This window comes from Rhipicephalus microplus, chromosome 1 (assembly GCF_043290135.1).
Source record: "Rhipicephalus microplus isolate Deutch F79 chromosome 1, USDA_Rmic, whole genome shotgun sequence".
Classification (NCBI taxonomy): Eukaryota; Metazoa; Arthropoda; class Arachnida; order Ixodida; family Ixodidae; genus Rhipicephalus; species Rhipicephalus microplus.
In genome coordinates this window covers 226,546,990-226,564,486 of record NC_134700.1, presented here as the reverse complement: position 1 = coordinate 226,564,486, position 17,497 = coordinate 226,546,990, and the positions used below count along the sequence as shown (strand labels likewise).

Sequence of the window (17,497 nt, the reverse complement as noted above, 5' to 3'; positions counted from 1 at the left end):
TTGGACACTACCAGCCAGTACCACCCAGACCGTTCAGAATCGACGACTTTGGCCGAAGCTGCCACTTATGCCAAAGAATGTGCTAGCACATTTGCTTACCACGCACAATCAGGCTCGTCAGAAGCACTCTCATGATTGACACTCATCCCCTTGGTCATATGCCACTGGAACAATCATGTGGCTCCGCGTGCCATTGTCTGCTTCCGGCCTTTTCTCAAAGTTTATACCCAAGTATGACGGTCCTTACAGGGTCTTGCACCAGACATCGCCAGTCAACTCCATTGTTGAGCCTATTCAGTCACCTACAGATAAACAGCGCCGCGGACACGAAACTGTGCAAGTTGACCTTTTGAAACCTTCCTACGACCTACCAGACTTGCCTGCACTATAGGTCGCCGGAATGGCTCCCTTTTCACTGGGAAGTTATTGTAATGACAAATATGGGCACTGCTGGAGGAACGATGAAAAAGAAGATGAAGAAGGCTTGTGCTGCTTCTGCTGAAACTACTGGCTGCTGTCTCGTCACTGTTCGGCACATTAAACGGTGGCCTGAGCTGGGCGTCTAAAAGTACTCTTACACTTTATAAACAGGTTGGTGATATAAAGTTCTGTAAGTAATTTTCTCCGTCTTTCTACCGCAGTGTTGTCAGAGTGCACAAACACGCACATTAGCTTGTAAGCACATTTTGTATTTAGACAAATTATTGGCATGAAAAATTAACGAGGTTCAGTATCTGAAAAGTCTGAGAACATTTCCATGTCCTGGGCACGCAAATAAAATTTAATTTTGTGGCCCCCACTACTGCTTGCGTTCAACATTTCTGCAGCAGTTCAGCTTGTCAGAAAACAAGGGCACAAGTAAAGATACAAAACAATTTGCAACATTCTAATATTACCTATACTAAGTTTGCTGTGGGCATATCCCCAATGTATTCATTAAAGGCATAAATTACGAATGACGTAGCCTCTGTGAAATATACTTGACACAATATCTAGGAATGCAATGTACTACACAAATCAGTGCTTTTACGAAATGAAGCGATGCAGTTCAAAAATTTGACAGTTGCCAAAATGACTATTTTATTGTAACCAAAGGAACCACGAATATATGTAATATATATATATATATATATATATATATATATATATATATATATATATATATATATATATAAAAGAAACGCCTGGTTATAGTGATACTTTCCGTCACCTGTGCGTAATCTGCAGGAACGTAATGGCGGCTTAAGTAAATATGATCGACATTCATTTCAGACACCCACACATTCACTCGTTAATTGACCTGTGAGGTCCCATTGCATATATGTGTGCATTTGATTTCAGTGCATTTCAACGGGAATGTTTCCTGTGAGGAAGTTGAAGGTTCATCAACACATACATCCAATCTTAACATCGTAATACCGTATTATCAAACTGTGAATTCAGGCTTAACACACACACTAGCAAATTAATTTAGTTTCTCATTTTATTTATTGCTCTAACCGTCCACTAACATTTTAGGAGATAATAGCAGACTTCCTGGTAACCTTGCGAAAAAATACAATTAGTGTCTGGCAAAATTCTACATGACAAGAATTGACCCTTTTTTTATAAGTTGTGAGAAAGCATATGTGTGGTGACTCACGGAAAGTGGTGACCGCTGAAAAACTATGATTCAGCTCGTTTCGTGCATCACTAAAGTGTAGGCAATGTTTGCAAAATGTGACTTTCGAAGGAATTGCAAATGATCAACATTGCAATGCACCGAACTTGGGATTGTGCCTGCAAGCTCAATGACCACCCGGCAGAAGTCCGCTTCCCATAAGTGCGCATCTACCCAATGGCATCTGTAGCATGCACGTCTGTCTCGGCCACACAAATTCTAAAAAAAAAAAATGCAGCCATACAACTCGGCATTCATATTATAATTATTTTGTAAATGGTCCAAGACACTACCAGTCCTGCAGTTTCAGGGCACTGACTTGACAGTTAGTGTCCCAACAGGCATGAACTGCTTACAATGTGCGAATCACCACGTCGAATGCTGTGCTTTTGTTGGTACAGGTTCTCCAGCTCAATTCAGAAGAATGAGTATAACACTTCACAAGAACTTGATTTGCTCATCATTTCGCAATCTGTTATTGTCCTTCAATTACAAATTTATGATAGATGTACCTTTTGCCTAGCTCACCCCTCACAAGTGTGAAAAAGCAGCTTGGGGTATGGCTTCTTCTTTCTTTTTGCCATCAAGGTCAAACGCTCATGCAACCACCACCGTCGCAACCTGCCACGCCATGGGTTTCTTGCCAGCGATTTATGATTTAAGTTATTCCAGGTCAGGCACCAACCACTGTTGACTGAAACTTCATGCCAAGGTATCGTGCTTCGTCCTGAGGGCAAACCAGGCTATCTTTTCTTGATCGTAACCCAAACCTCGTCCTGCGGTCGAGTTATAAGAGCTGACATGGGGGTGATTACTTGGTCCGGGACGAAGTGAAACTTCAGTACCGGGCACAATGTGGCTAGAAATACTCCCATCACCAGAATGCTCAGGTCCTGACCCGGGCACTGTCTTTTGCCGGCAAAGCCAAATGGACAGAAGGCCAATGGGTCCTCTGGGGCATCCTCAAACCTTGAAGCATCAAACCTAGAAAAAAAAAAAAAATGGAATAGTTTATCCCCTTAGCACATTGCTGATAATGTTTCCCATTAAAACTGGGTGTATTTGGCACATTAATCAGTTCACTGTTCCTAGGTATTCTTAGCTCCAAACCCCAACCACATTAGTACTTGAAATACGGGTGTATAACTACACAAGGGCACAAACCTGCAGGAACATATGTCCCTGTCCTCTAGTGACCTTGTGTGGTTACGCGCTCGTTTTTGCAAGTAGTATTGTGAATCACCAATTCTCCCAATAAGCCATTATGACCACCTTAGTGTGGTTTAACGTGGTGTTACATGCTCTAAAACAACCAATTATCATGCTAATTAGTGTAAACAGCATAACCTGTGATGCAAGCAAAAGCTGCCTCGTCAAAATGAATGTACATTTGTACGAAACAAGAATTCAAGGCCAAAATAAAACTGGGATGAGGCAAATGACAAGCAGGGATGCAGTAGGATGGACATGGACAGGACAGACACAAACTTTCAACTGACATTTCATTTTCGTCGCTCTGCAATAAATATGCTTAAACAGACGTGTGGAAGAAAGATGGCCATGTAGTTGCGAGACAACATGTTACAAAATTGAACGCAAAAATTTCTACTTGTTATCAGATAACGAAATGTGTTGCTTACTACAGATATATAAAAAGCCTTTATCAGTATGTGGGCTGTAGTCCTTGCTAAAAATCTTCATGTTTAAGAAAATCGGTGCACACTTGCAAGCAATGCTCATTCCCATTAATTATATAATCAACGGCTTACGTTCCCTTTTACAATCATTCACGCAGCACCCCGTTTAGCCTACGTACAGTTTCCCACATGATAGTGGAATTTAGTAAACGATGCTGGTTGCACGTCTTGCATGACTGACATGACAAACGTAAACATATAGAAGATCTTCATCATTGTGCCTGCTTTTGAGAATGAACAAAAATGCGTACATCTAACAAGGAGCTGATTTCATGTGCTTGATGGACCAGATATTTAGGAGAAATGAAAAAAAAAAGATGCTTTTTCTTACCTCTGTGGCACCTTCCAGTTTTCTTGTTCATGCAAAACAACTCCTAATGCTTGAATCACAGGTGTCTGTGGATATAATAGTAAGTGAAAGTGTTTATTAACATAGCATCTTTATTAGAAAGGATTACTGCAAAAAGACCACAGCGTTTTGTGGCAACAAAGATGACATTTAAAAGAGCACATTCCTTGGAAGTCCCTAAAGAATATAACCAGTAGCTTCACAACCCGCAATAGAGTCAGTACTACTGTCATAAGCTCCATAAACCTTGCAAAATTTTAAAGGAATGGTTTTACAGGAGAAAAAACAATAAAAGCACTTTAATTTTCGGCTATGAGAGCTATGAGCGTGCTATCACCCTTGGTAAAGTTGTTTTCGCCTCATGGTGCACGCACATCCGGTGGATCAAGGCAGCTAGCTTGGTCATTGAAGACCGAGAGACGGCGGTATGCTTGCACAGTGGCTTAAGTCCCTGAAAAAAACTAAAGTAGCGCCATTCGTGTCAGTGTACAGGCACCTTTCTTGCCCATTTTGTAGATAGCAAATGAAGTTGGTCCAGCTGTGAAGCTCACGAACTTGTGCAACTCTACTGCTGGAGCGCCCGAGGGCACTGTGGTTCTATGTGGAGTGATGGAAAAAGTTCACGAACTAAAGAGCATGAAAAATAGGGATCGCTACAACAATAATGAATACAAAAGCAAGCGACATGTTTTCTTGGTGTAAAAATTTACAATAAGTTACTTAGCACCCAAACGTGCTTGCTTTGCAGCAGTACCACTGCAAACTTGGCGGTGCTATGAAATTGCTAGTTTTTAGGAGTGGGTGCACTAGCTTTTTAGAAGATTGTGCAAGCGCCATCTTAAGTATACATGTCTGGGTTGTTTACTTGATTGGTGCACAGGGACGGTGCCAGGATTATTTTACTGGCGGGGTACCCACAGTAAATCAGTTCCTTCAGGGAGGCAGGGAACTTAGCCATTGTTTTATGACTATGTTCCCTATAAGGCGGGGGGGAGGCAACGAGGGGGCAGGCGGAAACCTTAAGGGGGGCTCCAGCACTCCCGTGTCCACCCCTGGCGCCGTCCCTGTTGGTGCACGGTGTGTGGTTGACCATGCTTGAGTCTGTTTGAACTGTCGTTCTGCATGTTTCGGTATGCCGACCAGCCGTGCCAGAGGTAACTAACTCAGCTACAAGGGCAGAAAGAAGGTGCTTTCACTACAGGGAAAAAATTCATAGTTTCCTGCTAGACATGCTAGAGGTGCTTTTGCTTCTGCTAGAAGACAAGGCAGAGGGAAAGGGATGCAGTTGGTGCAACTTTATATTTTTTAGAGAGTGTAGCGGTAGTGCCAGTGAAAGAGCGAGATTATAAAGGTGCATTTGAAGAGCACTTTTTCTCTTTTCTGGGGCTTGCCAGCGTTCGTGGAAAGACATCTCTTGCACAGGATCTTTGATGGTGGTTCCACGGCTCTGGTGGTACCACAGTGGTGAAGAAAATTGAGGTTATTCGATGGCATCGAGAAAATGGAAAAAATGTGCACCAGGCGTCTTGACATTTCAAGCTCGACTGGAAGTAGATACGAGAATAAGAGAAAAATTTCGATAGTAGCAGCTAAACTACGGGAAGGCAAAACTTCGAGGGAAGCTCAGTATTGGCGCAACAGTGTTCTGCGAACACGTGGACGATGCGCTCTTCGAGTAGCTTGAGCATGACAGAAGTGCAGGACACGCCGTCAGCAACCGGACTCTTTCTGAAGAGGCCACCAAAATTGCCGACGGCATGCAGTTGGGAAACTTCGTAACCTCCAGCCATTACACAAAATCACTGGAAACAGCAGTTCAGCGTTGCAATGCGCCGCGCTATGAGCGATAGCCAGAAGACACCCAAGGGTTTTTCTGAGACAGCAAGTGCCTTTGGGTCTTATGCGAACTCGCTGCGACGGTGCAACGGCTACACCTTATATAACAAGGTCAACATGGATAAGACGATGATGCGACTAGACAACTCCGCTAACAGGACAAACAACGTGGTCAGCGAAAGCACCATATGGACCACGAACACTGGATGTGCCTGGCGAGGCTTTACAGTTTACCTAGCTGCTTGTGCCACTAGCATCAAGCTCCCGGCCTTTGTTATCGTCAAGGAGCAAAGCGGAAACATTCCAGCCAGGGTCTTTGCAAGCCTTTGCATACCAGGTGAGAATAGTTTTATTTTTGTGATGGGGTGAGGGGTCACATAGTCGCCTAGTTCGTTTTATCACAACTCTGACTTTTTTCCCCATTCATAGAAAATGTTTGTTTTACTGCCATGAAAAATGGCTGAATGATATCAGAGAAAATGCAAAAGTAGTTGTCGAGAGTCTGGGGCCAAAACATTGACGACGTGCGACTCTTACTAGTGTTGGACCAGACGCACATCTGTGAGACACAAGCCACCACAAATTCCTTCAAGAAGAACAACACCAACGTGCTTAACGTGCCTACAGAGTGCACGAGCATCCTGCAACCTGCTGATTTATATTGGAATAAGCCGTTCAAGTCCACTTAGTGGCGTTTGTAAAAGCAGTATCAATCATGAACACCGAAAGAAAGTTTGAAGCCATCGCGGCAACATGTGCTCCATTTTGTTGCTGAGGCGTGGGCCTTTGTATCCAAGGAGACAGTGACACGGTCCTTCAAGGGATGTGGAATTATTAACGTGCTTGATGGCTTAAGAGGATGGTGACCTGCACAATGGAGTGGCCAATGTTTTAGAGCTGTGATGCCGGAGCACCGTGGTGGACTTCAAGGGGAATGCTGCGACCTGTTTTTTGCAACTGGCTTGAAGGAGCCTTTTGATGGTTTTGAAAGCTATAAAAAGCTACAACAAATTGTCGCCCTAAAAAAGCTCACTGTCGTGAAATTTTAATCCATGCACACTGCATTTTTTTTAACCAGAAATTTCGTCGCCATCTTGAATTTTGGTGCAGTTCTGAGATAGCGCCCCATCCCACTCTTTCAGGAATTTAGGGGTGGGGGGGCTTGCTCGGTATTTAGGAAAAAGCAAAAAGAGTCAAGGTGGCATTCTAAATAAAATTTTGACTAAAATAAGCTTTGATAATTGCAAACCCTTTAAAACCTCTTGATTGCCATCAACGATGGTGTCTTCATATTCACCAGTGCCTTGGCGGCTCACCTTTTTGGGAATGATGTGCCCAGCAATATCAATGTCCACATCTTGGCAGCGAGCGGCCCATGGCTCAATGGTTGCAGTACGTAGGGTCTCCTTGATGCTGTTTTGCAGTGACCTATCGAATAAGAAAAGTTTATTCACATGCATACAAGTTTCAATGCTAGATGTGACACACTGATATTTGTGGCAATATCACCTTAAAAATGTGCCTCAGGTCATTAGGAGCTCATTAATTAAAGTAAATAATGTTGATACCAAGAATTCTTCAGGCCTTGTTCCAGAATTTATAAAAGATTAAAAAAAGGCACTTTCTTCTTTATGAATGTAATTTATATGAGGTTCGCAGTATTGCTTGTAGAGGCTCCTATTGACATGTGTATGCTCGTCCTTTAAAAAAATAATCTTCATTAAACATATTTATTCCAGAAAATTTTATTACACAATCACAGCCAAGGGGCAGAGCCATGCGTTAAATACGTCATAAAAAAAGTCACAGCTTTGCCGCAAAGGCAGAGCAATGAACTTGATGCCAACAAATTGGAAGGTCACGCGCAGAATGGCAAGCACATCAAAACGTGCCCCGCGTTTCTCACGCACAAATGACACACGAAACGTACTCACAGGTACAGATGCACGCGGATAAGCGTTTCAGTTGTTACTTCGCTGTGTCTGAAAAGCGCGCCATTTTCGCAAACGGAGGTTTGAAACGATTGCAGTGACCTTTGTGCGCCCCGTAACTACAACAGAATTGTTCCAGTGCAAGCTGAACGCCAGCCAAGACATATGATCCTCCCCACCAGGAGATAAAGGCACGTGAGAGATCGTCCAATCACCTCCTCTCCGCGGGCCAAAGTACAAATGAAAGATGAGAGCCGCCGTGCGTGCATTGCGCCATCTCGCTGATAATGCTGAAACTGAAACAATAGCTTCCCCCCAAACTTCCTGCCAGCAGCAGTAAGTGGTAGATACAGATAGCTTGCCGTTTGAATGTGTAAGGAGGTACCTTTCGGTAGCTCAGTGGTTAACGCTTCGCATACACGACGCGAAGGTTCCTCGTTCGATTTCACGCGCCGGAGTCTTTTTTTGCTGGATATTTTTCTTTCTTGCGTTTTCATAGACATATATACGTATACATATACGGTGCATGACATCGACGCCGACAGCGAAATCCAGTCGAGAGTGTCCATATAATTGCTATTGCAATAATACATTGCTGCATGACAACATTATGTTGCATCACCGACCATCCCCCAAATCCGGAAAATCACTTTTTACTGCAGTAAAAACTGACACTCCAGCGCTCAAATGGCAACAATGCTCCTCTTTATAGTTTATGTATTTTTTTTTTACAGGCACTGCCCTCCTAGTGACAATACTGCAACTGTCAGTACTCGACGGCACCAACAAGCCAATATTACTTCACCGTACTTTTGTTCTGCATCTCCTCTAAAAAACAGAAGGTGCCATTTAGATGATTTCCAAATGTGCTACATCACAATTATTTTCTAGAGCATTGCATCTACATACACTGTAAACACACTAGAAAAAATAATCACAATTACGCACCAGGTGGGTGTAAAAGGAGATGGGGTAAATGATTTCATGCGTTGAAGGAGAAAAAAAAAGTGAGAAGGCAGCAGCCTCTGTTAACCAGCATTATGTGGCGTCCGAAAACAAATTTCGAATTTATCAAGTCGAAAGCCTTACACGACTCGTCAAACGCAAAATTTGACGATTGACGTCTCCCGCCCAAAGGTGTTGAGGACGTGTGATGAGCAAAAATCCATGTATCTCCACGAAGTGAATGATGACGAAGGTAGGCCCTGAGGTCCATAACATCTACACTGAAGTCGCCCACTAGTATGAAGGATGGACAGATGAATGAATGAACGTAAAGACAGATAGGTGGCATAGGTGATCATGCATTGTGCTGTTGCATACTTGAGTGAGGTCGATTTATTTTTTACACAGATGTTTTCTTTTTTCATTGTGCAGGCATTTGGTTTTGATGTTGTGGAGTGTGACGGACGCCAACAAGGCTTGGCCCTACGGAGGTTCACCCCTAAATATGATCATCATGAGATGAGGTTGCCATATGACAACATACTGACAGCACAGATAGCCAAAAATTTTTTACGCCAGCATGACGTCACGTCATGATGGCATCACGTCACTCGATGATGTCACCGCATCGCACCGTAGCTTGTTCAAACATGCCCTGATCACGGAGGCAAACTAAAACCAGGTGAGGTGCTTCCCAATTTGGAGGCAGTGTAAATGTGTGTTATGTGTAGAGGGCTTTCGAAGGGTGGCAGGGCAGCATCAATACACTGGCTGAGAGGTAAAACAAGATCGCTTTTGCGTTCCACTCATCTTCTATGAATGCGATGCGAAGGGACACTGTGAGGTTTTTTTTTTTATTTAATGAAAGGGGAGCCACTTGTGAACACTGTCCAACAGTATGTCCGACAGGAAATGCAGTACACTATTGAAATAACTGTTGCACAGCAAGAAGAGCAACAACGAAGATAAAAAAAAGTTCACTGGAATGCATCAAGCCAAGATAGCTATTCCTATGGTGTGTATTTGCCACATCTGACCTTTCCATAAATAATTTACCCACAACAATTGTGGCACTTTATAGAAAAAATAAAATGTCTAGATGAAATTAAGAATACAGGCTGTTTCAGACAACTGTGATACAGTGAGTGAAATACTCACTTCATACTCAAGAGAGCTTGACAAGATAGGCCCTTGGTCTTATCAATGGCTTCCTTTACTTCGTTAGCAATACTGTCCTGGAGCTCGGGGTGGGTGGCAAGAAAGTACAGCATCCAAGTCATGGCTGATGCAAAGAGAGAGAAGAAAGACATGACCTGAGTCACAACAGTGGCTGAAACTTTGAAAATTTCCAACTTTTTGTTCTCTGCTAAGTCTGCTATTCTCAAGCAATTATTCACCGCAATTAGTGAATGAACTTTATGTTATATATTTATACTATAGTACATGTATATTGTTTCACTATATACAAGGTGTTGCCATTAACTCTGACCAAGACTAAAAAAACAAAAGAGAACATGCCTTTTCGAAAGTTGTACCTGCCACACGTTATTGGTAGCCTTGTGTACTTACAGCCTGTATTTCTTCAATAATAAGAATAAACCACTTAACTTTAACCAGCTACTCACAACCAAGCATTTGTAACCTCACAATTAAGCATTTATACTTTGTGCTAAAATCCACCTGGACATCTTTTTGCTAGAGAGAAAATAAAATCACGAAAAACATGTCAAATGTGAAACAGCAACCAGTTGTGCACCACTACTCAAGCGCTGACAAGTGGTTGCTCCGTGGCTGTATTCGTTTGTAACCACAGTGTACAGGATTTCATGCCCTTTGATGGATGCAGCATGAAAACACACCATTGATGTGTTCATAAAAAAGCACGAAGCCCTGTATAATGCGGTGGGGATTGAACTCAGCTGTGCATCAGCCAAAGATCGCTTGAAAGCATTTGAATAGTGACGCAGAAATGCACGTTTGGTTTTGATTATTAATAAAAAGTTCCAGTTTCAATAATGACTTCCATCTTTATCACTGCTGCTCTCTGCCTCTTCATCATAGGTACTCATTTATCATACTGCTCCCTGTTTAAAGAGTTTCTCTTGAGTTTTTGAGAGGCCCACTAAAACGGTAACATGGCCATACACACTGCCCGTTCTCTTGACACCAACAGCGACGACTTTTCCAACCCTGATTTTGCTTTTGTTTTATGCTGATATGCCCGGGGAGGGGTTGCGGCTGCCACCCAGGATCCGGCGAAGGACGACTCTTGCGACGCGTCTCACGAACAAGTAGAAGATGCATTTAATTTACATATTTGCAAGAGAATTACATTGCAACGAGAGCGTACAGACGCGCCTTTCCATCACAAGGGCCCAGAGTGCACTCGAGGCGAGCGGGCCAGCGAAGCCCAGAGAGAGAGAGCGAGCCCCGACTGCACACGCGACGCGCTTTTTATACCCCTTGTCCGTGCACGTGCATCTTCTCAGATGCAGGCTGTGTGTCCCAGCGACGCTGATGTGCGTTTCCTGCGGTGCACACAGACGCCTGCCGCATTCCTGCAGGACGTGGACAGCGTTTCACTGTTACGCCGATGAGCGTCCCTCGCAAGCCACCTCCTTGCTGTGCCGGTCATAACAATGCTTAGACCCGTGTTTTACGGGATAGCACACTCTGAAATAATTTTGAGCATTTTGCGATTCTGAGTGATGCTGACACCAAAATACCTACTGTTCTAGATTTTTTAAAATAATTTTTTACAAAGTTTACACATTGTGTGCACTCAATATCTGCAATAATGTAATTTCACCTCATGGGGAAGTTTTTTCCAGAAATAATGAACCCTCCAAGGCTTAACAAAGGCTGAGTTCTCCACTCGCTTACCAGAAACAAGAGAGTAGCCTTTGATTGCGAATGTGACACAGTCATCCACGGCCTGCTCCTCGGGCACAGAGGCATCATTCAACACGTTTGCCAGAAGCGCCTTGTCACCTCCTGCCTTGCACTTCTGCAATGCCTTTGTAAGCAGCATTCTCATCTCTTTCGCAGCTGCGCATAAATTATGCAAACCATCTCAAACATATGCACACAGAAATCTCCATAAAAAAAAAAAACAAAAAGGCTGTTGTAAAGACATGCATAGTCTCACATGGCCCAGGGTACTTATTAGGGCTGCTTGATACATGTCCATATAAAATGAGGAACATCGCGAACTACAGAACAGCAATTGACTAAGTGCTCAGTCAAAGTCTGTCCCATTGTCCAGTGGTTCATTCACGCTCTTTCTAATTTTTTTCGCAAGGTATTGATTATGCCAGGGACAGCTGGCAATAAAGACATGTACTTAACAAAGGCCATACCCAGAAATTTTATTTGGGCGGGTGTTTATGTGTAGAACTGTTAACTTTGGCAGCTGGTGCTTGATGTGAAGGTGTGTAAATACTTTACTATTACCCAAAAAGTTAAAGCATGTTTCAGGGGTTGTCAAGACCCCCTTGATTTCCCCATCGTCACGACCCTGTTCTTAATCATTCGGTTCAATATTGCCTCGTAAAAGGAAAGACGCCAGGCACGCATGAAATACCACGAAAAATGGTGCAGATGATGATTGGACAAGGCATACTAATGAGACTGTTAGGAAAAGCAACCAACCGTACATCAAAGCCTCGGCTGTACTTTGCGACAACCAGAAGGATGAATGGAGAGATGTCTCAACAGTTGATTATTTAGCCAAAATTTTGTTTGCCACACATATTCAAATCAAAAACATTTATGTACACATGTGGCGTCCTCAACATGATGCAGTTTCTCAAATGTGGTGTGCCATTCGAAATCAAGATAAAGTGCCAGTGGGTTATCAAAGGTGCTGTAACATGACCAGTAATTTAACAATTATTTTTAAAGTTTTTTTTTTTTTACACTTCACTGCAAACTAAGCAGGCACTTTCTATTCAGCTAGGGCATCTCAGAACCTTTTGCAGCTATGTATTCTTCCTGCCACTTGCAGAATTCTCTAAAAAATGAAGCCACAGAGGTGGCATTTATTAACAAAGTCATTTTATAGTAGGCTTACCTTCCTCATACTTCTTTGTCCTAGGACTGTTTGAGTCTAGCACCACGCCATTGGCAATCTCTTCGAGTTCTTTTATGCACTGCATGGTACATCAAATGCACACACAAAGGTGATGGCAAGCAAAACATTCAAAATGCAATACTGAAAGTGCCCCACTGCATGTAACAAGGATAAGAACTAACTCAAGATTTGAATGACTGTATTACTTCATGGCTTAAAGATTCTGTTTAGAATGTTAAAACAGTGCTTCAATACTGGTTTAGTTATGCATGTGGTATAGACAGGTAGACAATTCTAGTAAGGTATCGCTCAGTGTAATTACTGATAGTTCAAACACATAGAAGTGGCTCTTAAAAATGTAAAAAAAAATATGTAGCAGCATTTCATCAACAATGCACCATTGCATTAAATGTGCCAATGAGCAGGCAAGACATACATGTGAAGCAATGATCAAGACCTCCTCATGTGAGCATCATGGGAGCATAACTGTAGCATGGTATTCACTGCAAGCAAATGGTAGGTGCATTGCAGAATGTACAGTAAACATTTCCACAAATATGGGTAGTGCTTGCCCCTCAGAAATACCGCTACCCATGGCACTCTCCCGTTTACTGTTGGGAGGTTTGTATTGTAGAGGTAGTGTTAATCAGCAAGAAGAATGGGGTGGATAAAGAAACAGATCAGGTCATTCACTGGTACATTCACACACATTTTCTGTAAAACCTTGATGCATGCTAAAGCTACTGACTCGGCATGTGTTGTCACATAGTTTTAAGAGAAGCAATTCACTAGAGAACACCACAAGGAGCCAAGGACAAAGCCCTGAAAACTTACCACGACGAGGTTGGGCAATCTCAACTTAACGTTATGGGAAAAGGGTGCAAATGAAAAAGATAGTCAAAGTAAACTGACACTCCCCAAGGGCACCACACGCATTTTAAGGTTTTTGCCCAGCAGCTACCTTCACAGCCCTTTCTACTTTGTTAAAACAGTGCTTCAATACTGGTTTAGTTATGCATGTGGTATAGACAGGTAGACAATTCTAGTAAGGTATCGCTCAGTGTAATTACTGATAGTTCAAACACATAGAAGTGGCTCTTAAAAATGTAAAAAAAAATATGTAGCAGCATTTCATCAACAATGCACCATTGCATTAAATGTGCCAATGAGCAGGCAAGACATACATGTGAAGCAATGATCAAGACCTCCTCATGTGAGCATCATGGGAGCATAACTGTAGCATGGTATTCACTGCAAGCAAATGGTAGGTGCATTGCAGAATGTACAGTAAACATTTCCACAAATATGGGTAGTGCTTGCCCCTCAGAAATACCGCTACCCATGGCACTCTCCCGTTTACTGTTGGGAGGTTTGTATTGTAGAGGTAGTGTTAATCAGCAAGAAGAATGGGGTGGATAAAGAAACAGATCAGGTCATTCACTGGTACATTCACACACATTTTCTGTAAAACCTTGATGCATGCTAAAGCTACTGACTCGGCATGTGTTGTCACATAGTTTTAAGAGAAGCAATTCACTAGAGAACACCACAAGGAGCCAAGGACAAAGCCCTGAAAACTTACCACGACGAGGTTGGGCAATCTCAACTTAACGTTATGGGAAAAGGGTGCAAATGAAAAAGATAGTCAAAGTAAACTGACACTCCCCAAGGGCACCACACGCATTTTAAGGTTTTTGCCCAGCAGCTACCTTCACAGCCCTTTCTACTTCTACGCATCGGGTACTGTGGGAATGTTAAACAAACATGCGTACAAACAAATAAACCAACAAACAAATGGAAGTGATATCTATATAGAGTCATTATAGATCACCATAGTCCCACTTTGCGTGCCTGAATAACCATAAAGATGCTTTCTGTGAAGCTTTGTAGGCTGCTATCAGTGTAAAAAAAAGAACCCAAAAATGATTTTCAAGAAAAGAAAACAGAACGGAGGAAAGGGTGAAGTTCTTACCAGCTCAAAATTTCTGCTAAATTTGAGCACTTCCATGTCATTAAAGAAATACTCTCCGAACAGCAGGCGCGTAGAGATCTTCATGCAGAGGGCATACATGTACTTGTACACAGGCACATGTTCATCATCTGGTGTATCCTTCAAGTGCATTACCACTTCAGTGCACAGCTGTAAGGATGAAAATCCAGAAAACAAGAAAGCAGTGAAGTGACTAAATATACACATAATGCTACTATTAGCGATTAAAAACATTAAACACTATCCAATTGTACGTACTTAGTGCAACATGGTAATCGCTCGAAAAACACTCTCACATTCACAGATACATCCACTCCAGAAGCACACCCCACACACAGCATTTTTCAAGGGACTACCAAGTTGCGCTAAGCACGCAGAGTGTGACCAGTTACCAACTAGCCTAACAACAAATTCTAAAAAAGTAATATGAGTATGCAACATAAAGTAATTTTCGCCATATGAGTGTTGTACAGTTAAACAGAGAGACCAATATGAAACTGAATACTTATTACTACACAAAGACGGCTTCTTTAATTGTGGGAATGACGCTGTATTCCAGTGCAGGATAGTTAGTGCAAGTCTGCGGCTTGAGAAAACATTCTTGAACAGCTGTAAAAATATAGGTGGTATGCACTTGACGTAATCAGGGTTGTCATTGCGACGATGCGTGCTCTCGCCGCACATGGTGTCTCAGAGTTTGGTACGGTGGCTTGAATGACTACTGATCTGCCGAACACCTCCTGCATGCCGACGCATAGACAGCACGAATAAGACGAACAAATAGACCTTCGAAATGGCGCGGCGATGGTGTCGCCACATTGCAGATCACGGCTCAGAGCATACCCCTAACCTATGTGCCAGACATAGCATGTTTTGATTTAAGCAGTAATTTAAAAATGCCATATTGCCTCCTGTGAATCTTTTGATGCCACAAAAGACGAGATTGACAGAAACTGGAAGAAAGTAAATGGCAGCCTTGATGCTACAGGACACGACCTTTTGTAATTCTAATGTGAACTTCTGCCTATTGAAGAAGACAGTGCTTGTGAAAATTACTTGCCTTCTCTATTGATCCTAGGAACCTGTCAAGGTACTTTCCTCTGAGTACGTCATCAATGAGCCTGCGCCTTTTTCGTGCCTCTGCTCCATTTGCAAAGAAGATGCTGCCTGCACCCATCACGTCACGGTACAGCATAAACAATTCGGCTGAAAAGGAAGAATCAGAATAGGTAATGAACTTTTTTTTCAATTGCTGGAATACTTAATGGGACAGGGCAGGCTGATTGTATTCAAGTGCATGACTTCTTACGCCACAATTTACTTCTTTTACTCTCTCACTGTGAGATAACCTTGACGCAAGAGAGTACTATTGGTAGTTTGAAACAAGAAGAGTGCAGTGTTCCTTAGAAGTGTGGCAGCTTGGGCTAGTTGATATGGCATGACGATAGTTATAGCGCGAGAACAAAACGATGACACAGAGACAAGAAGGACACGAAAGACACTAGCGCTCGTGTCTTTCGTGTCCTTCTTGTCTCTGTGTCATCGTTTTGTTCTCGCGCTATAACTATCATCACGTTGTGTTCCATTTAGACAGCATGATAAGAAGCACTGAAGTTCCATCCAGATGCAACAAACTGCTACGATAAGAGTTCCGTCCACATGGAATAAAACTGCTGTGCTGAGAGCTCTGTTCGATCCCGCACAGAGCACCTCTTCACATGCGTCAAGTTCTCATGCAAAAGCATCACTGCCGTCGGATATGCGTGTTCCTTCAAGACTGAAGACCAGACATGGCCTTTAAAATAACCCGTAACAAGCAATTGAGTGAAAATAAATTCGGAACGGACAGCTATCAAGAATAAAAGAAATCGTCACAATTCAGTAACCGCATGCATAACCCCAGCGTGTGAGAAGCATAACAGCAACTCGTAAGCTGTGTGTCAAAAAGCACGGCGTGATTATCAGGCACGCCGTAGTGGAAGACTCCGGAAACTACGGCTAAATGTTCTTTAACGTGCGCTGACATACACGGGCCTCTAGCACTTCGCCGCCATGGAAACGCCACCTCAGGTGGCGGGAATCGAACCCGCAACTTTCGGGTGAGCGGCCGAGCACTGTAACCACTGAACCACCAAGGCGGACTACACATACGTCAAGCATTAAGCGTCACTCATTCTCGTTCACCGATGTATACATCGAGAAAAAGGCTCTGAAGACCCGTGTTCAATATTTGCGTTGCGGAAAAACATTCGGGGAACGGTAACGTCACCTGGTTTGTCAAATACATGTGATTGCGTCTTGAACAAATCAGCCTTGCCGATGCTGACAACCAATTTCGTGCCGATCCAGAAAGATGCAATCGGTCCGGTTCCCTTGTGCAAGGAGATGAGGAAATTTTGCAGTCCTCCTGCTTGGACGATGTCGCCAACATTGCCCTCCCTGTAAATTTATAGTTTATGAAGAGTCCGTACACGTACGCTAAACACGCTCGCGCGCAGCATTGCAACTAAATGGCAGAGAGAATGTTTAGTATTTTACTTTTTATCCGACGGCTCGAGTCCAGGGATAGTCGTTTGCTTTGCAGAACTCTGAAAAAGCAAATATAAATTTTTTTTATTCGCATCAGATTGTCGTGCCTGCGGCATTGTCCATAAATGCACAAGCGCGCTGCTGCTTCTGATCGATCATTGGTATCTCTTAGCAGCAGCTTGCGAAAACAATCAAGCGTGCCGTCATTTTTGACGTACTAATAGCAGCGTTCAAAGGTAAACTGTAAGCAAAGTCGAATGTCGCCTCTCACCGGGTACAGGTAGAGCACAAGTGCTATGAGAAACACGACGAAACACACTGCGAATATGGCAAAATCTAACATTCTGCAAGTGCGCGCAAGTTCACGGGCGCGTATGCAACCTTTCGCTTCGTTAGTACACTCTAGCTTCGTGTCGTCCGCGCTGCAGCGGCGAACTATAAATTACCGTAAGCAACCACCAGCTGCGTGATAAATTGTACCCCTGTCC

General features: G+C 43.1%; 2 protein-coding genes across 2 annotated transcripts in view; one reads left to right on the top strand and one right to left on the bottom strand.

The window, feature by feature from the left end:
* Positions 1 to 2,108: 2,108 nt before the first annotated feature.
* On the bottom strand, positions 2,109 to 17,465 carry LOC119159593 (cytochrome P450 20A1). Its single transcript, XM_037412395.2, has 11 exons — positions 17,281 to 17,465; positions 17,019 to 17,068; positions 16,750 to 16,919; positions 15,541 to 15,686; positions 14,463 to 14,630; positions 12,491 to 12,569; positions 11,302 to 11,466; positions 9,577 to 9,700; positions 6,859 to 6,970; positions 3,689 to 3,753; positions 2,109 to 2,644 (listed from the first exon to the last, which is right to left on the bottom strand). Exons 1-11 carry the CDS (start codon positions 17,350 to 17,352, stop codon positions 2,404 to 2,406), a joined length of 1,392 nt encoding a protein of 463 aa, XP_037268292.2. The 5' UTR covers positions 17,353 to 17,465; the 3' UTR covers positions 2,109 to 2,403.
* Positions 15,691 to 17,497, top strand: part of LOC119166796 (E3 SUMO-protein ligase RanBP2-like) — a 136,687-nt gene continuing 134,880 nt past the window's right edge. Inside the window, exon 1 of the mRNA XM_075891469.1 lies at positions 15,691 to 15,709. The gene's annotated coding sequence lies outside the window, so the exon portion shown is untranslated. The remainder of the gene's footprint in view (positions 15,710 to 17,497) is intronic.